The sequence below is a fragment of the Sander lucioperca genome, chromosome 21, assembly GCF_008315115.2.
Source record: "Sander lucioperca isolate FBNREF2018 chromosome 21, SLUC_FBN_1.2, whole genome shotgun sequence".
Taxonomy (NCBI): Eukaryota; Metazoa; Chordata; class Actinopteri; order Perciformes; family Percidae; genus Sander; species Sander lucioperca.
The window spans coordinates 9,468,625-9,496,136 of record NC_050193.1 but is presented as its reverse complement, the minus strand read 5'-3'; the positions used below and the strand labels follow the sequence as shown (position 1 = coordinate 9,496,136).

Sequence of the window (27,512 nt, the reverse complement as noted above, 5' to 3'; positions counted from 1 at the left end):
GAGGGGTGTTACCCTTCATGAAGGCCTGTTGATGTGGGGGAGATGAGGCGGAGAGATGGCCATGAGGACAGAGAGAGAGGGAGAGTTTGGAGAGGAGCCGGGGACTGCCCATGGTGGATGGGCGGAGCAGTAAGCATGCGCTGAGCTGGCAGACTCTGGGCTGGTCCTGACGGGCTGGCTGGGCTCCGGGCGGCTCTCTGTGCGCTTCAGACGGTCTTGGGGGAGACTACCACCAACACTCAGCGTCTCCTCGAGTACCTCAGAGAATAAAAAGAATTGAAAAGCAGAAGAGACACGAGGATAACTGCGAGAAAACAAAGCAAACAGCTTCACCCCGGCATCTGGAAAAGCACCGAGGAAGAAGGAGACGATCCTCCCCCTCTACCCCACACCTCTCCGCCAACCCGCCCTATCCACCCTACCCACCACTCCGTGCCATCCCTCTGGTCTGAACTGCCCCTCCAGTCCCACCCCGTCAGGAGAACCTCGACCACCCAAAGGAAACCCCCACTTGACCAGCGTTGCCATTAAGCGACGCGCTTTGAATTTAGGAAGAAATCATCTATGCGTTTTTGATGCACAACACAGCCAGTGGTCTTCATTTTTTTCCCCACAGCGGGAACAGTTAAGGTTACGGATTTGGGTGTTTACACTTTTTGACGGGTTTCCAGTGGCATGATAACATGCAGAATATATCATCCCACGGCAACAGACAAGGCTGTCATTCCATAGATTAGTCTTTATTTAAACAACCAGCTGTCACATACGCTGCGTTTGAGCTTATGTTTGATTTTTCTCATGCTTACAAAGATCCCGACAATGGTCTTGGAACGGACCGCCTCTCCAGACACCTAGACATTTTTTTCAAGACGTATCAGCTCTATATTTCGTGTTTATTGAAAAAGAAGCGACAAATTGACGAGGAGTCATTTGACACCGACGCCGCTTGAGCCATAGGACTTTGCGTGCGAAGTTTGGACCGGGAAGAGGGGGGCCAAGTCGGAGATATCTCGCCCATATCCACGGCATTTTCCCTTTAAGGTAAGCCAGGAGCGACCCTTTCGTGCATGTCAGTCCTGTATGTTGGGTCTGTTGTCATGTGTTTCCACTTTGGTCTGAGTGCGGTGCTACAGTTTAAAAAAATGCACGAGTTCAAACAGGGTAGTGACCTATTTTCAGAGACTCTCCAGCGGTGCGCCCATATCCTGCAGCCTGGACTACACACTGTCATATTAAAGGACGGTAGTGGCGAACGTGCCTTTACCGGCGTTTGTGCCATTTACGCACTGTGTCAGTATTTCAACATGGGAGCGACCTTTTTCCGCCTGTCTGCATCCTCTATTTTAAACTAGCATCCCCCTCATCAACCCTGAGACATTTTTAGAGCAGTATCACAAATCCTGCCCTATATAGGGGCGTACATCACAGCTCAGCCAGCTGTTGTGCAAGATGCAGGCTTGTCCTGAGCTCTGTGATGTTCTGTCACAACATCTGATAAAGAGTTCAACGTCTACAGACTGCTGACATTCACTTAAAACAGTAATGTATTGGTAAATAAAACTGTGACCACCACATGAGGTAAAGACCCATGAAAAAAATCATGTTAATTCTCAGATTTACTTTGTATTTTCCTCGTGAAAGACAAAATGTTATGCTATTAATTCATGTCATTAAGTTCCTGGTCTCAACAGCAAATACATTTCTACATGACTGTAGCCTACCATGAGTTATTTATGCTAATCTCTTTTCAGTGTGGTTCACACACTAGGTAATGTTAGTTGAAGCCAAGCATGTAGTGCAGAGGGCAAGCATGAGCACAGGCAGAGAGGCCTAGATAAAGAGCTATTTTCCTCCAATTAAGCAATTCCACTGTCCCTAAGCCTAATTGTGTGCACACTGGGACTGGGTTTGGGATGGACCTTCTCCCCATTGGCTGCCTCCCATTGGCCCATTGTTCTAGAAGACACCAGGGGAAAGAGCCAAGCCCTGCCAAGGCAGACCTAACAAGCCCCATGTTGGAGTGGAATAAGGCCTGATCATTAAAAAGCATTAGGCCACAATGCAGATCGAGGCACACTCAGGGGGCTGCAGTTGCATTTTGGATCAGAGTAGGATGGCTGTATATTTCCAAGGTGACTGTGAGGGACTGTATGAACAATATCATGTGTGGGTGGGTGCATAAGAGGAACTGTCAGACAGATATTATATGAGACTGGAGGAGGTCAGGCTATGGGCCCACTGGACCTCCCTCAAAGTATGTGGGGAAGAGGAGCAGCGGAAGAGGCCGCGCAGGCTTTGTGCAGAGCGAGGACTTTGAATCCCTCTCCTCCCTCCCTCTTCCAGGCCCCTGCTATTTAATCCATAACCCCTCTCTGAACTGTGAGCACAGGTGCTCCTCACATCCACAGCCTGCTCGCTGCATTGTTTATCCAATCAGCTGATGATCAGTTCAGCTGCAGGTCAACCATAACATTCATCTGACAGAAAGACTGGGTCCAGACGGAGAGGCATCTATCACCACCAGCACACTGGTTGTTCAAGCGATACCTCTCTTACACAGCACTTAGTCACTGCCACCATAAAGCCAGATGTCCGCTGGGGTCCAGCTGTGCATCCCTGTAGTGGCATTCCACACTCTCAGGATGTTTGTGTAGGCAGCCTTTTTTGCTGTACATTTTCTTATCCTGATTGCATGCTTGGCCAGATGTACTGTAGATACGTGGACAGCTGCTGGGTGCAACAGCTTGCACAGAGCTTTGGTCAGAGTTCGTCACCAACTTGCTTCATCTGCTGCAATTAGTAACACAAGAAGATATAAAGGCTTTCCACCTTGCCAGTCTCTAAAATCAAATCACGAGTGTACAGTAGTTACCTCCCCAATTTTCCCGTGCCTTAAGATTTTGCCCTACACCACAACTGTGTGACATCATACCCTTGAGGTCCCAAACCGTGTGAGGGTAAGGCAGCTGCTTTATGGTGGAAAAGGTGGACCCTAATGGCATATTCCTGCATCAGGGAACAACCACAAGGCATGTGATAGAGGGATGGTGGGAACCCACAGTGCACTTGTACTTAAACCAGGCTAATAAAAGTATACCGCATCTGATGTAAAAAGAAGCACGTTCAGTTGATTCTTACATTGCGAGTATGGTATCACAAATAAACTCTCATCTGAAATCCAAGGTAGGTTTTGTTTTTCACAGTGTTGTCGGCCTTTTGTAAGGCGACTTAAATAATGTTTTCCAATGGAGGAAAAAAAATTCTGAGGAGGACGAGGACTGCTACCAGTAATTAGGTGGAATGTAAGTGGTACAAACTACAGTGAGAGAGCCAGTGTGAGTGTTTGAATTGATATCACAGTGGGGTTTCATAGCTACTGAGGATTACTGTCAAGCTGAATGGCAACTCAGCAGCAGGGGAGGGAGGATTATAGTGGTCAGTGAATGAGGCAGCATGCAGTGAAAACAAGGCACCTGACACACACTTGCATTTATCTTCACAGGGCTTAGAGACACTTTATTTTAGATCCCCATGACAGATATGTCCTTTCTGTGGTTACACTGCTCTACAATCCGATTTCTAATCAAACAATTTCTGATTCATCCATTATGGTGCTCAACATATGAAATATGACTAACATTGAGTTATGTCATGTTGAATGGAGTTGCACATCCCAGCTCTTGACCTTTGATTGGGCTGAAAATGTCAGAGGAGATGCATGATGTAGACAGATGAAGCAATGTGTCCCTTCAGTGAAATGAGCTAGAGAGAGGATGTGGTGTATGATATGGTATCCATGGTCAGATTTGGATAAAGTCTTTTAACATACCATAGAAAATTATAATAACTTGTATGTGTCGCAATGTTCATGTCAACATGAATGATATGTTTTTCAGTGTACATTCTTCTGCCACAATATCAACATATTACTATCATTCTGGTTCACAATCCACCTACTTTTACTAAGATTATTACTAACTTTATCTCCATATATAATAATAATAATAATGTTTGGGAAATTATTGGTTATTTTGCAGCTAATATTGGCTGTATGGTAAAGCAGTGGATTTCATATGAGCCAAAAGGCTGAAGTCATCAATATCACTCATTAAAATCTAAATAGAAACAGAGCTGATTCAATGGCTGACCTAAAGGTAAACTTGATAATGACAGCGAATGACTCTTTTATATCATTACAGCTCTGTGCTTTTTTCCCCACAAAATACTTTATCACTAATCATTGCCATATGTGCAGAATTGAAAGTGACACACTCATACTTTGGAGTGCTGCAGTGTGATTTGTCTATGTGGGATGACAGCCAGACTCCAGGATACCATACATTAAGAATAGACCGAGCGGATACAGAGCTTGACTCACAGTAACTTGCAAACTTAAGGAGACCAGTGCATACCGCTTTGCTCCGTGGCTGGCTGGGCTCGCGGAGCGTGCATTTTTCTTCAGTTAAACTGTAACCACTAATCACCTCACGGCCTCACTGTTTCCTCCTGGAGCAGACCATTCCTGGGTCCCCAGGGTGGGTTAAAATGCCCCCTCTGGGAATGTATGGTTTACTCCTTATAAAATCACCTGTGTGGGACATCCCAAACGAGCACAGCACTCTTGCTCTTTCTGTGAGGATCTGCCACGGGGAAGTTTAGGGGTCAGTTCCTCTGTTACAAGTCTGCAGCCCTGCATTTCCAAAATAAACACAGACAACTCAGTGCCTTACTCCAGCTACCCCACCCTACCTCTTCTCATTCTCTTTAATGCTCCTTCTGCGCTCCCTGCTCAGTGTTTCTATCGTGAGAGAATTTCAACTCGCAGAGCTCTTCAGACAATATGCAGACTATGTCTGGGGCAGGGCACACTTGATGAGGAAAAGTTAAAGAAATAATACAGGAGTAACGCCAAGACTTGAAAGAATAACAGCAATGTAAAGGAGCTGTCAGAGAAAGGGTGAAGGGAATAGACTAGAGCAAAGCCTGTTTTTATAAATTCCATTTTGGTTTTCCACCAACATACTTTAATATTTAACTTATAGGTAATAGTAAACTTGGATATAGTTGGAGTTTTAGATATCTAGGAGCTCAGTTCAAGGAGCTGTGAGTTGTACAGTAATATGCTCACAGCAATGCAGTTTAAGTGGAGACACAGCTGGTTTGTATTATTATTTACGTGCTTGGCCAACACCCTGGATTCTCCAGTATACCCTCAATAGCACTACAGCAGTTCAGTATGACCAAGGTATGTATGTGTTTGCTTGTTTGAAGAGAAAAGAAAGGGAGAAGTCGGACAAAAGGGGCTCTGCCTGTAAGTACGGTTGAGGAATAACTTACTGAGAAGGGAGAGATGGTGTTTTTAAAGGAGATGAGGGAGAGACGGTTGAGGCATTTCTGAGGCTCAAATAAGGCTCTCAAGTCTGGGCCTGGGCCCGGCTCCCTGTCTGGGCATATCCAATCCTGTCAGCTAGCTTCCAGACTTTGCCCCCCTCACCCCCTCCTTCCCTCCATCCCCGACTCCCTGGGACTCCATCTCCTCCTTTTTTACTCTGCTCCCTCTTTTCCTTCGTCCCTTCGCATTTTTGTCTCCCACTTTCCATGAGCCCCCAGCTTCATAAGTGACGCTTACATTACATAAGACCTTCTCCATCTTATACATGCAGTAAATGAGAGAGAGGGAGAGGGAGAAAAAAAAAGTTTGGCCTGTAAGTGTTTACCTTCTCTGTGGTGTTGTGGAGAAGTTGCCAGCACTTATTTAATTCATATGTACCGTGGCTGTTTTTCTTATGAGGGGAGCCTTATGGAAATGTTTTAAGTTTAGGGTTACATTTTGTGAAATAAAGACTTATTCTGACCTCAGATACCTTCTTATCAAATAGCGTCACTGCTTTTATTTGGTTGCACAAGTTTTAATAATTGACTTCCGGTGGCCATCTTGAATAACGATCACTAACTTAACACAGCTCGTCTCTCTCTTTTACTGCGTCCGATTGCTTTTAAATGCACTTGCTGATTGTTTGCTCAGCTCTCAATAAATGACGCTGTCACTCATGGTGAGCTTGGCTATTTCTTAATTGATTCTAAATGTCAGTATTGATTCAGGACAGAAGAAGTGTGTAAGAGCACAGATAAAGCCTTGACCTTCAACACTAATTAAGATCCTCTCTTAGGCTCATTCTTTCCAACGCTGCCGATATACTGTACGATTGCGTTTGTCCACACATTTATCAGCCTTTGCTGTTCAGAGTGTTTCGCCAAATCAAAAGAGGAAACAGCTCCAGATATTTCTGAAGCTTGTTTCCAACAGATCGCACACATGCCAACACATTTAAATCAAGAGTTTGGTGCTACTCCATTTTACAGCATTATGCTCAACTCTGTCTGTCGCCATCTCACTCGCCCTCCATCTGTCCCTTTGCATCTGTCTCTCTGCTCTCCTTTTCTGTTCCTCTCCCTTGGATGGAGCTGCAAACTATAAAAGCTGTAGGGTGGAGCCTGTCACTTAGTTGAGCTAGAACACAGAAATACAGAAAGAAAAGGAGAGGGAGGGAGAAAAGAGAGGAGAGAAAAGACTGTCATATTGACCTTGTCTTAATGCCAGCCATGGTGGAAGAGGACATGGGTAGGAGGGTTACAAAGAGAAAACAGGCCACTAATGTGAGAAGGGAGACTTAACTTAACTTGGCACTTCCTCACAAGGAAAAGACAACACTGGCTTTGTGTGTACATTATATATATACAGTATGTGAGATCATGGCGAGGGAGGTAGAAGGGCTGAAATGAAGGTATAGCAGACAGTATGGGGGGCACACCCAAATTTAAAGAAGCAGGAGCTCCTTGATCGCCCTGCAGATTGTGTTTGCCCTCAACGCACACACGCACAAACACACATCACATCACTTTGTCTGCTAATTGCTCTCTGCTGTTTTGTATTTCTCCCTCTTCCTGTTTTCTTCCCCATTCAATATACTTTGGTTTTAGAAGCTTAGCCCGTGCCCTCCCCCTTCTCTCTGTACATAACACTCCCTGTCCAAAACACATCTGGCTCTCCTCTGTTCAACATGGCTGGTGCACAGGTGTCACCAATCCCTCTCCAGGGACAGGGAGTGGCCAGAAATTCTGGGGCAAAGAAGTACAAAAGTTACAACATCGTAGACTGACAGGCCTCAGCAACACCACAGAGCGATAAAGAGAGCAACCACCACCCCACCCCACGTGTTGCCCCCAGCCTCCCGGAGGCCGTGTTGCATAAAGCTGTTGTTGGGATCATATTACTTTGGCTATTGAATAAGAAGACTTGCTTCCCAGGGAGTTCACTGCTTACCGTTGGCTCATTGAGTTGCAAGCAAATTAAAGTGGCTGGGGTCACTGTGTAAAGACGAAAGGGGTTTGTTTCGCATGCGTGTGGTGCCATAACATTCCCGTCCAGGAAATGACTGTAAGACAGGCACACCCCTCCCAAAGCTGTACCACAGCACTCTGAACTGGTCTGAACTCCACAACACAGCCAGCATGCTGTGCTCTAGTGTGTGTGTGTGTGTGTGTGTGTGTGTGTGTGTGTATGTGTGTGTGTGTGTGTGTGTGTGTGTGTGTGTGTGTGTGTGTGCATAATCTGTATGGCTGTACATAAGGGGCTGTGCAGTTAGTGTGTTTATGTGTGCATATACTTAATGTTTCCATACCTCTTTCCCTGATCCTTAAACTTGTCATTGGAAGGATAGACCACATTGGCCCAGCAACTGGTGCTGAAATATACCCTGGGTTTGCTGCTTATCGTACCACAGTTTCCATATGCATGTCACCCCTATTAATCTGCCCTCAGCTTGCTGTTAACTGTGTGGGAGAGAGGGGGAGAGAAAGAAAGAGAGATTTCTGGACTTCCTCCCAATCCCTCCTACCCAATGGCTTAGAACTGGTGCTGGGTTTTCACCAGTGAGGGAATATAACAGACATCTCCTGTTGAGTTCAACCGCAGCTGCTTTGTATATTCAGTTATGCTTTGAATGGAAGCTTGAAGTTGTGCGGGTTATTCAGTGATATAGTTTTGGGGTGCATATCTGTGTGCCTTGTTTTTGGCTGAAGCCATTTCTTGAGAGGCTTAAAAACCCTGCCCTGAGATTTAGGGTGTGTCCTTTTGTTTGTGTATGTGCTGAGGGAGCCTGGTATTTTAAAGATTTAGGCAGGTGCCAGCGCTTTGCATTCCTAACCTGACCTTGTGCTCATTTCTGCTGCCTTTAGGGGAGGTCTGCCTCTAAGCTGGCAAACCAGGGGTACATGTGTGTGTGTGGCATGTGCAAGGCAAGGCAAGGCAATTCTATTTGTATAGCACAGTTCAGCAGCAATGTAATTCAAAGTGCTTTACATAAAACATTAAAACACAGTCAAAAATTAATACAATTTGATAACAAAATGAAAGCAGTTAATACAAAAATAAAAACAATAAATACAAAATTAAAAACAATTAAAAGTAGATTAAATACAAGAGTAAATTCACAATGGAGTGCAATGAATTAACAAAAGGCAGTGTTAAAAAGAAAAGTCTTCAGCCTTGATTTAAAAGAGCTGAGATTAGGTGCCGACCTACAGTTTACCGGAAGTTTGTTCCAGTTATGTGGACCATAGAAACTGAACGCAGCTTCTCCCTTTTTTGATCCAACTCTGGGGATGGCAAGCAGACCTGTCCCTGATGATCTTAAAGATCTCTGCGGCTCAAAGTTTAGTAGCAGATTCGAAAGGTAAATTGGTCCTAAACCGTTTGATTTATAAACTAGCAGGAGTATTTTGAAATCTATTATTTGGTGCACATGAAGCCAGTGTAAGGACTTCAGAACTTGTATGTACTTGTAAATGTATACATGCACATCTGCACATAAGCTTAGCAAGTTTCAGCATTTAAATGCTATATCCTTCCCTTCCATCTAAGTGCACTGTGTTTGATAAGATCACTCTTTGCATGCATGCATCTCTACAGGGCTTAGCATATCCATTATACAGTATACCCACAGTGGTAACACATGTCATGTACACTGCCCCATCAAGGAAATATGGAGAAAAGGAAGTTTTTGTTTGGGAAAAGTATAGACCTGTTAAAATGCCACCTCTGACAATGTTACACCTCCACAAACATTACTTGAATTTCATACTGCCAGTCTAACTGTTAGAATTATGCTAATGTTGGTGTGAGTCAGCTGGATTGACAGGATTTAGTGTGGGAGTAGCAAAGAACCATCACTTCCGAAACACAGACCCTATCTAACAAACCTAGCAAAATGGACACAGCTGGTTAGTGGGCTGATGAGAGGGCAACGAGCTGGGATGTTGTGCTGCTTGATCCTGCAGAATCAAATCCATTCATTTTCCAGAAAACAAGAGTCAAAATAACCCCCTCACCACATGCACATAAAACAAAAACATGTTTACCCCAAGTTTAGTTGTGAAAATGCACAAACTGTAAAAGAGAGCTGTTAACTTTTATCACTGTACTTTTTCCTCTGTCACCCACCACCAACTCTAACAGCCTCAGACTGTTTTTCCTCCCTCTGTCATTGGCTTCATTTCTTTCTTTTTTTTCACCCCCCCAACCACACCACCTCTCCTGTTGCTTTCCTACTGAGCGTGTTGTAGTGACGCCCCTGCTTTGGCTGGCGAGCCAACTCCAGACCCTGTGATTGCGCTCAGGAGTTGGAGGATTGCATCACTGCCTGTGGGGAGAGGCCACAGGAATGGACTGAAAATGGGGGGAGAGAACAGTAGAGAGAGAGAAAGAGACATGAGAGGGGTTGATGAAGGAGAGGAAGAGGAGAGAGCGATGACAGACGATGGGGATATAGCCTGAGGAAGTGAGGAGGAAGTCGAGAGGGAAAAGCGCTGAGGGAGATCATGCAAGTTTTTGTTTATATGGAATGGCAGAGCAAAGATGAGAGAGGAGTGAGGAGCTGGAGAAAATGCATTCAGTGGACTGCAGGAGGTAGAGACGCCCAGCAGAGTTAATGGGAGGTCAAAGTAATCCAAGGTGGGGATGTCGATCAAATCTCCTGAGTGCAAAGACAAACACATACTTCTCTCCTCTTCTTCTCTTCTCCTCTTCTCCTCTCACGGATAGTGGGAGGCCTCCTGCTGCGTTCATTGGTTCCCCGCTGCCCTTTTTATCCACTATCTTGTGAAATGTCCCACGTTATTGTAAGATTACTCACCGCTCTTCAAAGCTATACAGTACCATCATGCGAAGTGCCTTAAAGCAGCCATATTATGCTCATTTTCAGGTTCATAATTGTATTTTAAGGTTGTACCAGAATAGTTTTAATTTTCAAAAAACACCATATTTTTGTTGTACTGCAGTGCTCTCTCTCACTGCTGCAGATCCTCTTTTCAGCTGGTCTCTGTTTTAGCTACAGAGTGAGACCTCTTTTCTTCTTCTTCTTCTTCTGTACTATCTTTGATTGCACTGCACATTCCCAGTAGCTCAGATGTAGATCATGTCAGCTAGCTAGCTCCATAGACAGTAAAAGAAAGGCTGTTTCTACAACTTCGGTCAGTTACAAGGCAGGATTAGCTGGGAGACTTCAAAATGAGGGCGCACATGTAAGTAGTTCTTTTGTAGATTATGGTGAACTTGTGTGTGTTGTAGCAGTGCTTTGCTACTGAGAACGAGGTAGCATGCTAGCGTTAGTATGCTAGCGTTAGCATTAGCGTTAGCATGCTAACGCTACGAGCTAATGGTTGCGGTTAGCCTGCTCGTTTCGGCTTGTGACGTCACAAGCCGTGCCGATTTTGAACAGCTCACCCAGAGACTGAAGGCAGGACACATTCAGAAACTGTATCTCACTCTAAACAGCATGGATGGATTTTTTTCAAAGTTTGTATGTGTGTGGAAGCACCAGAGACACAACATAACACCCCAAATCCCAGAAAAAGTGATTTTTTCATAATATGGGCACTTTAAGCGCAAGTGTTGGTAAGGTTTACTGCTTGAACACTCTGAGTCATGGTCCCCTAGAGGGTTAGCTGTTTAGCACTGATTGCTATCCTGATGCTACAGTATAGATTAAAACAGTTTCAGTTGTGGCCGGGTTGGCTCAGTGGGTAGAGCAGGCACACATAAACATAGAGGTTTAGGCCTCGCCACAGAGGTCCAGGGTTCGAATCTGACCTGTGATGATTTCCTGCATTTCTTCCCTCTCTTTCTCACCTAGCTGTCCTATTCATTAAAGGCGGAAAAGCCCAAGAAAATAATCTTTAAAAAAAAACAGTTTCAGTTGATGAAAAACATATGTATCTGATTTTAAATGGGAGTAGGTGGGTAAAAAACCAACCAGGGACTCAAAACATATGTTGCTACACGTGGCCCCTCAATCACATACTGTTCCTGTCATACAGCAGCTACTAGGGAGTCTAATAAATTGACTGTGGCTTGGGGGAAGTTTCCAAGCCTCATGCCAATGTGCAGCTTCTCTCTCCCCCTATACCTGCCTCTTTTCTTTTCATTTGTTCTGTCAAAATTAGTTGGGTTGCTTGCTTTTATTGCAGAAAAGATTTTCTAATGATATTTGCGCACTGTCCCCTTCAAAAAAAATTACAGGATGAAAAACAAATCTCAAGAGTTTTGCATGTCCAAAGTCAAATTCTTATTCGCAAATGCAAGTATCATTATATTCATCTGATAATGCATGCTTCCCCTTGAAATTCAGTCCATCCTCACCCCACCAAGACTCGAGTCAGGTCACTGTGTCGTGTGATAATCCCGGATTGAGCAGGTCATAAGGCTTAATGACACAATGTGAAATCTCAGTCAGATGGGTGTTTATTGATCATTCATGGCCTAATCTCACTATATGCTATATGGCAGACTAAGTAGAATTGCTGTTCTGTTGTCAGGTCTGTCTGGATGCTATTAAGATAGAAAGTCTGGTGGTAGTGTTTTCTCTCAAATACAAATGATGTACCACTCACAATCTCCCTCTAATGTTTATATCACTCTGCTCTGCCATTAATATCTAATCTCTGACCAGTAGTGTATTCTTTATAGTGTTTTGCATAAAGGTAGGGTTTAAAACTTATGTTTTTATTTGCCAGTATGCATGTAGGTCAATAACGTTACTACATAATACATTCCCTATATGTTGCAGTAGGGCTGCACCTACTGATTATTTTCATTATTAACTCATCAGACAATTGTTGTCTCAATTAATCGATTTGTGGTCTATGAAATGTCAGAAAATTGTCAAAAATGTCCGTTACAATTCCCCAGAGCCTAAGGTGACAACTTAAATGTCTTGTTTTGTCCAACAGTCCAAAAGCTAAAGAGAAGCTAGAACCATTACATGTAAGGCATTTTTGCTTGATACATAACTTAAACTATTAATTGATTATGAATATAGTCAGTTTTTTGTGTGGATTAACTAATCAATGAATCCACTAGTTGTTTCAGATCTAGCTGCATGACATCGCAATTCTTTATTCTGATATTGAACCATGCTGTCTTCTGCAACTTGTTTATTTTTCTAACTTAGTATTTAGAGTTTTTGAAAATCCTAATTGAGTAAAGATGTACAAACCAATTCCAATTTACCTGTCCCATAATTCATAGTCTCGCTTTGCCAGACCCTCCTCCAAAGCACGCTAGAGGAGTCTGGCTACTCCACACAGCATTCGGGGATGGGAGGAAAACGTGCTCTGGTTTATTGGCATTTCTTTAAACCGGAGAAAAGCCGCGGTGCCGCTGCAAAAGAGGCTCGGAAGGAACTTGTTTTGGTGGAACGTGTATGTTTAAAAGTTGTTTTAGTCATGAAACAGAAAACTCAGATTGGACAGATAGTCTAGCTAGCTGTCAGGATTTACCCTGCAGAGATCTGAGAAAATGTTAACCATAGTCCTCATAAATCGACCGGAGTTTAAAATGCCAACACAAAGGAAGCCCAAGGCAACGGATATCCAGCCTAAATGAGTGAAATCTGGCGGATTTTCCGGCGGCAACGGAGCAATCCAGGAAGTGGAACGTCAAGGATATAGACTTCATAATTCATAACCAAAAGTTTGCAAATCATGGAAAGCTGATGTCAGACTATTCATACCAAAGTTTGCATCCTAACAGAAATGTTAATGTTCAACCACAGACAGATATTGCTTTAAGTGTGTGCTCCTCCTTACTCATGAAACAGTCCCCTTTGACAACAAACTGCAAGTGTGACCCGCCCTCCTCCCTCCCTCCTGGCACCTTCCCTCCCTGCCTTCCCTCTGCCTGGAATTCTTCAGTGTCTGAACGCTCTGGCTGGAGGCCATCGGTAGCTCACTGAGAAGCTTCCTGTTGCACTCTCTCCCTCCTTCAATCCATCTATTCCTCCCTTATTTCTTTCCTCCTTCCCTAACTCGCTCCTTTCTCCCCTGTCTCATGTGTCGTCTCAGAGTTTTCCCTTCCTCTCCTCCTTTGCTTATCACTTGCTTTTGCATGCTCACACTGTTTTTATATATTCTTATTCTCTTTTTAAAAACCCTAAAAGATCAAATGGCAAAGTTGTGCTTATTTCTCCGTGGGTTAAAGCATGTGAACACACATGTCACTCTGTCTCTGTATTGCAGCTGTTGTGACTCCAGTGCTCCAACAACTTGTCTTTTTCCTCCCCTTCCCCAGTGGCTCCACGCTTGCTGCTATTACATAATCCTGTGTACCATCCTGTGTGCTTTTTTTGCAACAGGGGTAAGAAGAAGGGGGAGAGGTTTACATTGACAGTAAGAGAAAACTCACTAAGTGAAACTTGAATTTATCTTTTTTTACATGTATCTTGTAGAAATTATGTGAGTAGAGGAAATAATCTGGCAATTAATGCACAATTTAGGCCAGGTAGGGATTACAGTAGGTGAGAGAAGAATGAGAAGTGGAAGAGAAAAACAAACTGAAAGAGGAAGCAGAGCACGTAAGGGAAAAACAAAAGCAGAGAATAGAGGGATAAAAAGAAAAAGAAAGAGGGAATGAGAGGCCCAGAGGAGGAGGAGGAGTGGAAAATGAGGTTTCCTGTCTGAGGAGGCGGCTGGCTGAGGAGGACAGATGCAAGAAAAAAAAGAATTTCTCAGCTCTGTGTGTTTGTGTGTTGAGTGATCCATCAGGGGTGGAAGGGTGGAGGGCGTATGCGGGGGCTGAGGCTCGAATGTGTATGTGTCAGCGGAGGTGGGGTCACTTGCGGCTATTACCTCAAGAAACGTCAGCAATGACAGAAGTGGGAGCAGAGGAGGGACCACTTTTGGGCCTGTTTTCTTGTGTCTTCAAATCAGTAACAAACATACTGCATCATATCTGGATATTAACCTGTCTCACCTTGTCTTTTTCATTGTTCGTGATAATGTGTAGAACCTTGTCTGACTAATCTTGCCTGACTTTGATATGTAAATCTAAAGAAAAATTGTAAATAGGAATTGCTTTACTTTGAAGTGTACAAACGCTATGATCACTTACGTGCCAAGTTGTTTATTCCTCCTTGGCCCCAGTTACAGATGTAAAACCCAAATGTCAGGGGTCAGAGTTCCCACCACACCCACGCCTCAATCTGTCACCTTTGACCCTTTCCTCCCCACCTGGTGGATGGAAAAAAGCAGCAGGTCTAGACATGACTAATGCTGCAACTGCAGGTCTTTACACATCACTGCTAAACCCCAGAATTACAAAACCTAATGTAAACATATTTAAGAAACAGAGTTGTTTACCTTCAGTTCATGAAATGTGGTCACTACAATGTTAGAGTACAGCTAGAGTTTTAAAATGATAGCAGGTATTGCTTTGGGGGATCGATTGTATTAATTTGGTCACCTATATCCTTTGAATCAAGTTCCAGCCCTGAAATTGAGAAGAGCTAATGATTGATCGGGCTACAAGTCCACAATATCTACTATAACTATAGTTACAGTATATTAATCCTAGAATATCATAGAAAACTTTTGAAAGTACTTGAATTGAGTTTATTTTTGTTACACATATTGATATTTGAGTAACTCTATTTTTTAACATAAACATATTACATAAATATTTTTTATTGAACAAACTTTTTTTTATTGAACTTTCCTGCACATGGTCTGGGAGTGTGAACAGGTGCATGAGTTTTGGAATAAAACAACATCAATAATATCTGATGTGATAGGATGTCGAATTCCTACTGACCCGATTGTTTTGTTACTTAATGATGACTCTAAATTAAACCTGCTTGGGAGACAGAAGAAAATCAATCGCGACCAAGAAAATGATAGCTCAGCGCTGGCTCCCCCCCCCCCACTCGCTTTGTATAAAACAGTGGTTGGCGTATTTTCTGGACATAATTATGCTTGAGCTCTCTACAGCAAGGATTAACAAAGCCAAATCATCGACTATAGACCTATGGAAAAACGCAGCAGCACAAGTATCAGTCCTAATGACCTCAGCACCACAAGAATCAGAGGAGAGCGACTAGGCAAGGTGTGATTTCTGTTTTTGTTTTTGTTTATTTGTTTGTTTTTGTTTTCCTCGAGACCGCAGAGGGTGGGGGGGTGGGAGAGGGTTGTTGTTCTTGTTCAATTGTGTTTGTCTGTTCTGTATGTTTAAAAATGTAAAACCAATAAAAAATTGATCTTAAAAAAAATTAATATTTTTTATATGGACCCTTTAAATATGGCTATTAAAGAATAATGGCCAACCTATACATTGAGCAGGACATTTAACAGTTAAATATAAGTTAAAATAAACAAACTTTACTGCAAATTCTTGATTCTTGTTGAGTATTCTCTCCTATATATTCCAATGGCTTTTTGGCTGATAGGTGGGTTTACTGTAAACCGCCAGGAAAAGGGTACCCTCCACTACACCACTGGTCACAAGGGCATGCCAGGTAACACGTGATGGCCTATTGACAGCACAAACAAAGGTTTATCAATTGTGCACTATGTTGGCCTGAGAGTTGTTAGTTAGTACCTCCCCATAAACATGTGGATGAATACTTACTCTTTATAAGTAAGTAGTGTCTAAGTCTCTATAACTCTCTCTTATGGTGCTGCGGTGAAGGCTTGTTTCCTCAGACATGTCAGTATAAGGAAATAAAATGGTAAACCGTGCAATAGTATTGAGATTTCTTTTTGGTATTTTTGCTGCTATCTGAGTTTATTAACTAACTAAATTGTATTCATTTAGTGATGACTGGGTATCAGGTATCAATCACTAATTTCAAGATATCCACAGCCTTAAAAAAGGATATTTGGCGCCTGGGTAACTCACCTGGTAGAGCGGGCGCCCATATAGAGAGGCTCAGTCCTCGACGCAGTAGCCGCGGGTTCGATTCCGACCTGTGGCCCTTTGCTGCATGTCATTCCTCCTCTCTCTCCCCTTTCATGTCAAAGCTGTCCTGTCACAAATAAAGGCCTAAAATGCAAAAAAAATAATCTTAAAAACAAAACAAAAAAAAAGCATATCAAGATATGCAGGAATTGCTTCTTCCTGCAAGTAAAGTTTTACCGCAGCATGATTGTTTAGTGTTTTTAAAAAGCATGTTAAACCAACCTTCACATCAATACCATATGTTGTTAGACATTCCTACCATGTACTTTCTCTCTCTCTCTCTGCGTTCTGTGTTTTTGTGTGTGAAAATGAAAAAGAGAGAGCAAAGCGCCCCGGGGAGAGATGGCTTACCTCCTGCAGACCACCTCCCAGGGTCACAGCAGGAGGCAGATTAAGTTACAGCCGACCTCAGAGGGGGCCACACAAAACATGCACACACACACACACACACACACAGTCTCTCAGATTCTCTCACTCTCTGAAACCCTCAGCAAATAAAATATTACACAATACGATTTCATACCCTGTAACATAATCATCTTATACTGCACAGCTTTCATACTCTCTGATGCTTTGTGTTGGCTCTCGTTTTTGCACCATTAGATGGAGCAGACTGAGCCGATACACGATCCTCCTCATATCAGATCAGGCTAAAGATCAATCGGTCAGAGCAGGGTGAAAGGTCAGCTCTGATCAGTGTGAGCCCAGCCTCGGAGTATGGAGGTGTTGAAACACATAGCCCTCCTTTGACCTGATGCCCCCCCCTGTGCTACCTCACCCATCGGCCAACTCCCACACCCTCCAACCTCGACCCATGTTCACCTCCGAACGCACACACACCGCATCAAAGGGTGGTTTGCAGTGGGTGGATGTGGGACTCGGGTGGAAAAGGATTATACAGGGGAATAGGTGACGGGGGTTGCTTATGAGGACACACACAAACCTCTCTTTCAGGACTCCTTTTCCTCCACCACTTCCTCCTCCCTTCATCCTCACCCTCGTATATCCTCGCTGTGGCCCCTTCGGTCATCCCTCCTCTCCTCTCTCTCTCTCTCTGCTTGTTTACTCTGCTAGAGAGAGAGAGAGAGAGGGCCCAGAGAAGGGACAATGCCGCCTTTCAGAGAGACTGTCGACCCCACGGCTGAGCAAGGAAGTCTGCATGGGGGCCAGCCAACACCCCTTCCACAAACTTCACAGCCATCCGCCACTGAGCTTTACACACACACACACACACACACTCACACACACACTTGCATATTAAGCCAACACCATACTCCTTCCTTCACTGTATCGTTCTTTCTCTCTGTCGCCCTTTCTCTTTGTCTCACATTTCCCACAAACCCCCTCTCAGTGACCGTGGCTATTTGGAGGATGTAGTCGAGATCCCGTAACTTCAGTCCAAGATCCACACGCTGTGAGTCACTTCCCAGCCAGTCTCTACAATTTCTCCACCAAGAAATATTCACGAGGGTGGGCTGAGGTGAAATCCAGCTTTGGGGACTGATTCACCAGAAGCTTCACTGGCCTGACTCCACTGGGAGCACATTAGCGCGGTATGGACTGCCTTGTGTGCAGCGGGTATTGTAGATATCTTATGACCTGTTGCGTTACTCTGAAGTTCAAGAGAGCTTGTTTGTCATGTCTGTTTCTTTGCAACGCACACACAGAGAGTGCAGACCAGTGTGAGCTTATATGCAAGTCCATCAAAATTAAAACATGCAACTCTTTTTCACCATGCTTTGTTCACCGACGTTTTTAGCTACATTGCCTTTATCCTGGTGGTGTGTCTGAGGCTGTTTCCAGTTGTGACTAATAAATCACTATAGATACCGTGTATACAAATCAACATTATTTACATCCCTTTCTGAGAAAATGAAGTTACTCTAAATGAATACAAACATTACGGGAGAAATATAAATGGCCATAAATAACACACACATATATATATATATATATATACAGTATATATGTTAGGGATGCACCAAATCCAGGTTTCGGATTCGGCCGAATATTGGGCTTTTTGACAGGGTTCGGTTTCTGCCAAACCTTAGAATTTTTTTCCACCGAACCGAACCCTACGCTTGCACTACGCGCGCTACGCTGGTTGACGTAATGACGCCGCCGTTGATTACGGGAAGGTGTTGACGTACGTGGACCGCTCAATGCAGTAGGCTGTGAGAAAGTGAAAATGGAACTCATGAGCAGAAAAAAGTGTAGTTTGGCAGTACTTTCAGTCAAAAGAATGCGATTCAAGTCGAGCTACATGTTCAGTTTGCAATGCCGATTTGTCTCGTGGTGGCAAGGACCCTAAACAATACACAACATCGCCGCTGTGAAAACATTTGTGTATGAAACATCCGAAAGAATTCGAGTTGTGCATGAAGGAATCTACAGACAGCAGCCAAAATGCAGCAACTTCAGGTACGGCAAAGGAAGGACAGTCACAGCTAAAAACTTGTGTTAACCAGACGTTGTTTACTTCATTAATGTGTTTACTGTGTTAATGGACTGAGGATGGGAGTAGGATTCGATATTCGGTTTCGGATTCGGCAGAATCTTAACCAGTGGATTCGGTATTCGGCCAAACCCCTAAAATCTGGATTCGGTGCATCCCTAATATATATATATTCAGAATATTCTTTAGTAAATGCAATCTTTCATATTTACCCATTAATGGGTAAAAAGGTTGACTACCCATTTTTAATGGCAACAGATTACAGTTCCACTTCATTAGTTAACATTTATGGATAGCCCAAACTAATTTCAAAGCCAATCTGTTTTTGACCTTAACACATCCATCCATGAACTAAATTTCAAATTGTTCTAGTGGCTTTAAGTTGAATATTATTTAACCCTCTCTAGCTTAAATTGCCCAATTTAAAAACGTTGGTACATGTAGTGATGAACTAAATCTTAAAATGTACATTTTTCCTTTTAATTCATGCTCAACACCCTCTATAAAATGAAATAATTGTACTAATGGTCAATGTTATTTTTCTTGTAAAATGTATTAGAAGAAGTGTTAATATGCTGTATGGCCGCAATTAACGATTACATTCTTCATCATTTAATCCAGGGATTATTTTCTAGATTAATCCATTAATTGTTTGGCCTATAAAATGTCCAAAAATAGACAAAGAAAGTTTGGAAATCTGCACATTTTGCTTGAAAATTAAGGGGATTGTGGACTAGTGGATAAATTGATTTACCTTTTTATTTTTGTTGAAGTGAACAGGTCAGTTAGAAAGATAACGTAACCTTGGAAATAACTGAAATACTTTTCAATAACATACATACTTACTTGGAATTAAAAGGAACAAATATTTGAAACACTAATAAATTACTTACTAAAATGAATGCTCTATTGCAGCATACTGCTAATTTAATCTGCTATTTCTCCTTTTACAACAAGCTGAATGGTACCAACAATGCTCTTTATTATATAAGGGAAATTACACATTTTTAATAAATTGGCTACACAGTCCATTACGGCGGTTTAGTAATGGTTTGTACGTGGAGCCGCTGCCTGAGAAGAGCTTTTGTGTGTGGAGACCCCTGTAGTGTCTCTCTGCTAGTCTCACAGTGAGAGCTGTAGTATCACATGATTTGAGGTGCCAAAGTGATTTATATTCCAGAGTTATATGGATCCAAAAGTTTCATATCTGTTTCTCATCCGGTTTAATAGTGTGGATTATAGCACTGATGGGAGGCCAGTTTTCTGTTTGTCTCCACAGTTGATAGGACTCGGAGTAGGATTTATAGAAAGGTTAAGATGATTCTTGGTCTGTGCCTCGGGGTAAGGGCTTTCACTTGATTAAAGTGGATGACAGGCAATTTTCGGCTACTTTAGCTAAACAATAAAGCCAAAAGTCTTGGCAGGCTGTGTGGTAGAAGTTACAGTAAATTAGTCATACCCACCCAATTCAGAGAGAGAGAAACAGAGATGTGGTAATAACTGCAGCTCGTTCTACATGAGGATCATATCCACTCTGACAGATCTAAAGATGTTTATTTTCACAGCTAATGGCAGTGTTTGCCCACATAACATAACTATATGGTTAAAATGATCATTAGAACAACTGCCAGTAATACTTTTTTATCGTTACACAATTGTCCTGGGTTTAACTGCTGGAAACAATCCATGTATTATGTGTCAGGGTATAATGGATCGAGGATGATGGAGACATTGTAAAGAAAGGACACATACCCCCATGAGCCCGTGTAAACTCAAGTGGGCCTAGCTGTTTCATGTCAAAATTATAAAGGATATGTTCACATTTTTTCTTTTTTGTAGGTACGACTGCTCTACTGGACTAACTTTTTTGGTACCAGTTATTTTTTCCCTTTCCACTGCAGATAGTACCCCTCGGACGGGATTTTTAGCTGATTGGCATAGCGATAACGCATCAAACTGCTGTGACATTATCTTCAACGCGACGTTAGCTAAATCCTTTCATCGGCAACCAAACAGAGGATCATTTGCACTTTGTCAATTCTACGGCATAGTGTACAGCATAGTTTTACGGGCTGCCATTAAAAAAATAAATAATCTGGGTTGAGTGAATAAATGAAAATTGCAGTAGCTATTAACGGTAGCTTGGCTATTGGGTTGTGCCTGTGTTGCGCTAGGGACGGTTATATCTGACCAATCAGTGGTCTGCAGTGTTTTAACTTTTCCTTCTAGTATCGGCTCAGCTCGCTTGGAACCTTGACCAAGATGGTACTAAAAAAGGTATCAGGTACATCCACAACTTTTGCTAATGGAAAACCAAAAAAGAGCGAGTCGAGTCGAGCCGTACCATGCAGTGAGAAAGCGGCATAAGAGTATGAAAGAGTTATTGTTTGCTCTAATCAATCCTCCTCTCTATACTGAGATCCCTTCTTAGAGCAATACCAATGTAATTTTGAAACCTGAAGTCAAGATCAAGATGGACCGGTGGGTCATGTGCTTGCAAGTATGGTCTATAATCAGATAAAATCCATCCAAGGCATTTTTTCCTAATATGTTTCTCTATGTGCACGTGAGCATCAACACAGAAAGATCTCACTGATAATGCCATAATGCTGCTCTGTGTGCATGTTCAAACAGTATGTTCTTCTGTTTGAATCAGTACGTGGTTGTGTATCATCATCCTCTTACCTATGGCTGATTGAGTCTTTACACCCCCTCTGGCTGCGTGTACGAGTGTGTGTGCGTGAGCTGGTGGCCATCCCTGGTTGGGCTGGTGAACCTGGTAACCTCTCTGCTCCATGCCTCCCAGACACAAGGGCTTCTCATGTGGCCCCTGGCCAGTCGCTCTCAAAGCCCACCATTCACTAACAACCGCGGCTTCTGTGAGTGTGTGTCGGCATGTGTGTGTGAGGGAGAGGGAGGAAGAAGAGGGTGAATTTTTTGAAATTACAGTGTGATTAATTACTTCTCCCTGCTACTGTATGTGCATGTGTAGATGGAAAATGCTTTGAGGAGATTTTAGTGTGTGTGTGTGTGTGTGTGTGTGTGTGTGTGTGTGTGTGCATGTGCATGTGTTTATGTGAGTGTGTTTGTGTGTGTGTGTGTGTGTGTGTGTGTGTGTGTGAGCCTGATGACAAGGAGCAGTGAACCCTAACACACTGAATTGAGAGTTTGGCTTTAAACCAGCAGTACTGTACTAGCACCATGCTGGATGAAGAGGAATAGACTCCGCATTTGTTGACATTTAAGTTAAAAGGATCTGGCTTGTGTAAATGTCTATACTTATATGATTTCTTCTGGAGGTTTTGCTGAATATTATTAACCTTTTATGATTGTTGTTGATGCCCCAAATATGATTTAAACTCAATTAATTTGACTAATGGGGTTCATCTAGGTTATTTGGTTGTGTAGGTATTTGCTAAATTCTTTGCATGGTACAACACAGTGATGCTGGGTCAGTCTGGTGGCAGAGGACGACTACAACTAGAACTCAAAATAACAGCTAGATAAACCCTCAGGCTGGGTCCAGAGGTCAGTGTGTTTAGAGGAGGGAGGAAGTGGATGGAGTAGGTGCAGCTGGACTTGAAGGCCCGGGGGGTTGCCGGTGGATCTCAAAGGTCCATGGGGTCTGAAGTTGCACACTATGGGGGCCGGAGGGGGGGTGATGTGACAGGGTGCAAGGGCCAGTGACTGGCCGAGGGGTGGGGTTAAGCAGGGCTGGCGGTGAGGGTGACCATCTGGATTGGATTGTAGAAATTCCTCAGGAAGAGTGTGTGAGTAAAGGTCAGCATGGAAGAAGAGGAGGGGCTCACTCAGATCTCTATGTGTGTGTGTGTGTGTGTGTGTGTGTTTGTTTTTCTTTGGCTTGCTCAGTGTTTCAGTTTACGATTGTGGTCAGTTTACCATTGTTGGAGAGTATTTCTTACCCTGTGTGATTGTGGAATGTGAGATACTTTCAACAACACTCACGTGGGAAATATTGCCTGTGTGAGAGTCTGTCACTGTCTCACATCGGAATGCAGCAATTGTATGTGTGGTTATATGAAAACCAAGCTATCCTTCATTGGCCTCACTCGGCCTAACTCTGCCTGTTTGTGCAGGTGGGAGGTCGGCGGGTTGTGGTCATGCTGTCCCTGGACGAGCCCCTGGACCTGAAGCTCCCTCGGCGGGCTAATGGACGGGACAGAGGGGCGCGCTCTCCCCCCCTCTCTCCGCTGCACCCCAAGCGAACCCGCCAGCTCCGCATGGCAGATGATGGCACCGCAGTCATAGAGCCCGCCTCACCAGCATCTCCGCACACAGGTAGGTAACAACAAAACAAGTCTTTAGCCATGATAGCAGCTCTGTTAGGCTGTCTTTAGGCACAGTGGTGGTCCGAGCAGGCTAACGTACTCACAGTTACAATGATAACATGTTGCATGAAGCACATTGTTTAGGTCATCTTAACAGGTGTGTGTATGTTTTCTCAGGTGTGCAGGTGGTCCCTCATGATCGGATAGACACCCCCACCCCCACCCCCCCTGCAGTGGACCTGAGCATGTCTCCCTCCTCCCGCCACACCCCCAGCTCTCCAGAAATGACCAACGGCAACTACATCCCTTCAGGGGTGGGTATGACTTAAACACACACACACACACACACACACACACACACACACACACACACATACACACCTACATGCCAGTACAGGTGTCCCACTTTATTTATTTATTTGATTTTGCACTCCACTATCTCTATTGTTTCCCCTCTCTTCGTTCCTCTGAGTTGTTGAAAGAATAAACACTGGCTTTCAATGCAGTAGTGAGTGGCCAACACTTTCCTGTCTACAGCGGCTAGTGACTCAGCCTGCTGGGGTCAGCAAGTCAGGAACAACATCGGGTTGTGTCATACTCTCGATAAGGGTATCAGGCTATGCAAGGGTTGGTAGGCTTGTATGTGCTTGTGAGAGAGAGGGGGTAGCTCTTATCAAACATCTCTTGTGCCCCCAACAAGTGCCTCTGTCTGCACAACTTGCACTCAGTGACCCCACTGGTATGTGCCTGTGTGTATGCATGTGTGTGTGTGTGTGTGTGTGTGTGTGTGTGTGTACATGTGTAATCAAATTTAAGACAAGGTACAGCCATGCATACCTCATGCCGCCTAATTCAATTCCCTCTCAATTGAATTGCACGCCGTTACACACAATCTACACTTTACTTATCCCCAGTGGACACAGATAGGACGCTTTCTGCCCCCCCCCCCCACCCCACTTTCTCTCATACGACACACACACACACACACACACACACACACACACACACACACACACACACACACACATATACACACACAAAAAGAGCTTCTTATAAAAATACAGCTGCACACACTCATACTCACATGTTCTCTTCCCTACAGCGTCTCGCAAATCAGCTCACATAGTTTTGCATGCAGGGGCAGAGCTCAGTGCAGGGAATTTGTGAATTTGTCTCATTTCATGAAAATTGGCACATATATATTTCGGACAAAGCTGAAGATAACAAACATAGGATTGTGATCCATTTGTACCCTAATTCTCTCTGTGCTTCTCTAATCTCAGATTTATGTGTCCCTTATATTTATTTCCTCTGTGTTTTCTGTGTTTGTGTGTGTGTGTGTGTGTGTGTGTGTGTGTGTTTAGCCCCAGCAATTATTTCATGCCGAGCTCAAGGATGTTAGGAGGGATTAGTAGCATGCAGTGGGTGACTACAAGAGAAAAAGTGGAGTGGATTTTTGAAAAAAGAGATGAAGATCGGCAGTTCTTTACTCCACTGACCAAGAAATTCTTTAGTCTTTGTCAATTTTCTCAGTGAGGCCATCAGTGCCTGTTTGTGCCATCAAGTTGATGGTCTATTCTTTTATTACTATGCCATGTAGACAGTGCTATCACAGCATCGGAGCTCATACCACCGGTTACACAGGCAGTTTTGGCCTTATAATGCACCCACCATTTTATTTTCTTGGTTTATATATTTTATACTATTTTTCTCAGGCCAGCTGTATTTTCTTGAAGCACATCACATTACACATTAACTAAAGCTACACTTACATGCTTCTTTCTTATGTGTGCAGTGGATTGATAACCTTGTTGCATTTTTTTTTCTTTTCTTCTGTTTAACAGAATTCTCACATCTCACAGGCTTTTCAGTTTTTCATGCCAATCGGAGCTGGGGCGGGACTTCACCTGCCATCCTCCATGTTCATTGGCCAGATGAGCGACAAGAGAGCCTCTCCTGACCTCTCAGCGGATGAACAACTGGCCTGCCATTGGAAGAAGGTAAGACAACCCATTGTATGATCCTGTTGTAGCCAAACTAGGATCAGCTCATAATAGCTTTATCATCACAATTCATTTGAAATGCTGAATATTTTTCACTCCCCTAGTGCCATCTGCTCTTTGACTCCCTACAAGACCTGGTGGACCATGTCAACGACTTCCATGTGAAGCCTGAGAAGGATTCTGGGTACTGCTGCCATTGGGAGGGCTGTGCTCGCAAAGGGAGGGGTTTTAATGCTCGGTAAGAAAATCATACAATTTGGGTAATTTAGAGAGTAGTTTAAAGTGTACATTTCAGGGGAGAATTCAAGAGGAACTTATTTTTTGTGTGGCTGCAGGTACAAGATGCTCATCCATATCCGCACTCACACTAACGAGAAGCCCCATCGCTGTCCCACCTGCAACAAGAGCTTCTCACGCCTGGAGAACCTCAAGATACACAACCGGTCACACACAGGTCAGTGGAAGAGCCATACACAGTATGTCAAAGCTAAAATCAATATGCTTTTTGTAAAGTCAAATTGTAAGATTTGGTGAATGAATTCTCAACATCTGGATAATTTCTCTTTACTGCAGGTGAAAAGCCCTACATTTGTCCTTACGAGGGTTGTAACAAGCGCTACTCCAACTCGAGCGACCGTTTTAAGCACACACGCACACACTATGTGGACAAACCCTACTACTGCAAGATGGTGGGCTGCCTGAAGCGCTACACAGACCCCAGCTCTCTCCGCAAGCACATCAAGGCCCACGGCCACTTTGTGGCTCAGGAGCAGGGCTCTCCAGGTGGGGTGGGCTCCCTGCTGAGAGGGAGTCAAAGTGGAGTGCTTTCTGGCGAAGGGGGGAAGGATTCTGCGCTGTCCTACGTGAGTGCAGCCCACATTATTATCCCAGGGGCAGCGGCTGCTCTCATGGGAGGCCATGCTCTGCAGGGTCTGGGTGGTGCCCTACCTGTGTCCCCCCTCAGTCCTCGGCCCCTGGACCTTAGCACACTCGGTTGCTCCGGCTCACCTCCAGGTAGCCTGGGAGGTACACCCATCCTGTCCTTCAATGGCTCACCGCTGGGCCTGGCCAAGTCCCATCTGCTCTCCCAGGCATTCCCCTCCTCAGCCCTGGGCCTCCCAATGATGCCTGTGCTGGGGGCCTCGTCTGAGCGCAGGGCCCACAGCCAACAGGCCAAGAAGGGCCGGGGGGAGGAGGCCGAGAACGAGGTGACTGGGAGGGTCCTGAACCTCTCCACGGGATCCCATGATCCCCTGTCCTGGGTGGTCATCCCCTCAGGCACCGTGGTGCTCAAACCAGCTGTGGTCAACTGATACACACACACATACACACACATTCCAGAAGAGCTCAGGGGGTTGGGATGGGAGGGTGAACGCCATAATGAGGGTACGGGCGGTCAAAGGTGATAGGGATTGGCTCGCACAATCAAATCCAAGCAATGCATTTCAGAAAGAGGTTGAAAGAGGAGGAAACTATATAGAAAAACTCTTTAAACCCTCAATCAACAAAACAATAGATACACTACACCTCACAAGAAATAAGTATACAACGCAAGCCTCTTGTATTGATGGGAAACTAAACTTGGGGCCCAAGAACTCTGTTTAGGAACATGTATGGCTCTGCATTTCTATCACAAGGCCTGACAATGGGCTACTCTCTTAATTTTTTATTTTATACTTTATTCATTCCTGTTTCCTGAATGTGACAGTCTTAGTGATCTGTGTACAAACGTCCTGATTCATTTATAAGTATTTATATGACTGCACTTCATTGACAGTGTGCCTCCAGCTTAGCAGTGAGATAGATACACCATGAAACTGAATGACGCACTCACAGTTAGGCAAACGTGCACGTATTAGGACAATTCACAGTTGATTTTAAAGTTATGACCTGTTTTTTACAGGCTGCTGTGATTAATAGGATTCAGACAGGCTTGCCAAACCAAAGCAAGCAGCTCTGAGACAGTTCAATTAAACACAGCACTTAATAGTGTCAACTGGTTATAGTATTGAAACCTCAAAACTGCTGCTAACCTCTCAGCTCCCCCAGTGTAACATAAACTGGGAGAGAGCACTTTTGACAATCTGTCCCTAATTTGGGGAGGACCAACATGGACCAGCCTAGTCCACCAGAATGTGTGCCAGGCGTGCAGACTAGGGGCTTTTAAGGCACAGAGCAAACTGAGGACTTAACACAGACAAATGGTGTTGCATCACCTGACAATGACCAATCATCACTTCCTCTTTTACTCAAGTGAAATTTAAGGCACCAGTGTGTCTGGCTCCCCCCTCTGGTAGGACACAATATACAACATCCTGCTTTCCATTTACAGAACTCTCACTGTTTTTACTTCTGGATTTTCCAGCTGCTTTCCCGTAATTGAATCAACAAGGCCAGTTTGTGTATGAAAGGGCCACTGTGGTGATAAACACTAGTGTCTTGTTTTTTTAAAAGTGACCCGACCCAAAACCAGCTGT

At 43.9% G+C, this 27,512-nt stretch overlaps 1 protein-coding gene across 2 annotated transcripts; it reads left to right on the top strand.

The window, feature by feature from the left end:
* Window positions 1-60: 60 nt before the first annotated feature.
* On the top strand, window positions 61-27,512 carry glis2b (GLIS family zinc finger 2b). Of its 2 annotated transcripts, none has more exons than XM_031312363.2 (7): window positions 61-1,041; window positions 22,841-23,042; window positions 23,210-23,346; window positions 24,877-25,032; window positions 25,140-25,273; window positions 25,371-25,489; window positions 25,609-27,512. In XM_031312363.2, the coding sequence occupies exons 2-7, from the start codon at window positions 22,865-22,867 to the stop codon at window positions 26,346-26,348; spliced, it is 1,464 nt and encodes a 487-aa protein (XP_031168223.1). In that variant the 5' UTR covers window positions 61-1,041; window positions 22,841-22,864; the 3' UTR covers window positions 26,349-27,512. The 2 variants fall into 2 exon arrangements, with proteins under 2 accessions (XP_031168223.1, XP_035852769.1); XM_035996876.1 differs by lacking the exon at window positions 61-1,041 and adding an exon at window positions 22,720-22,727.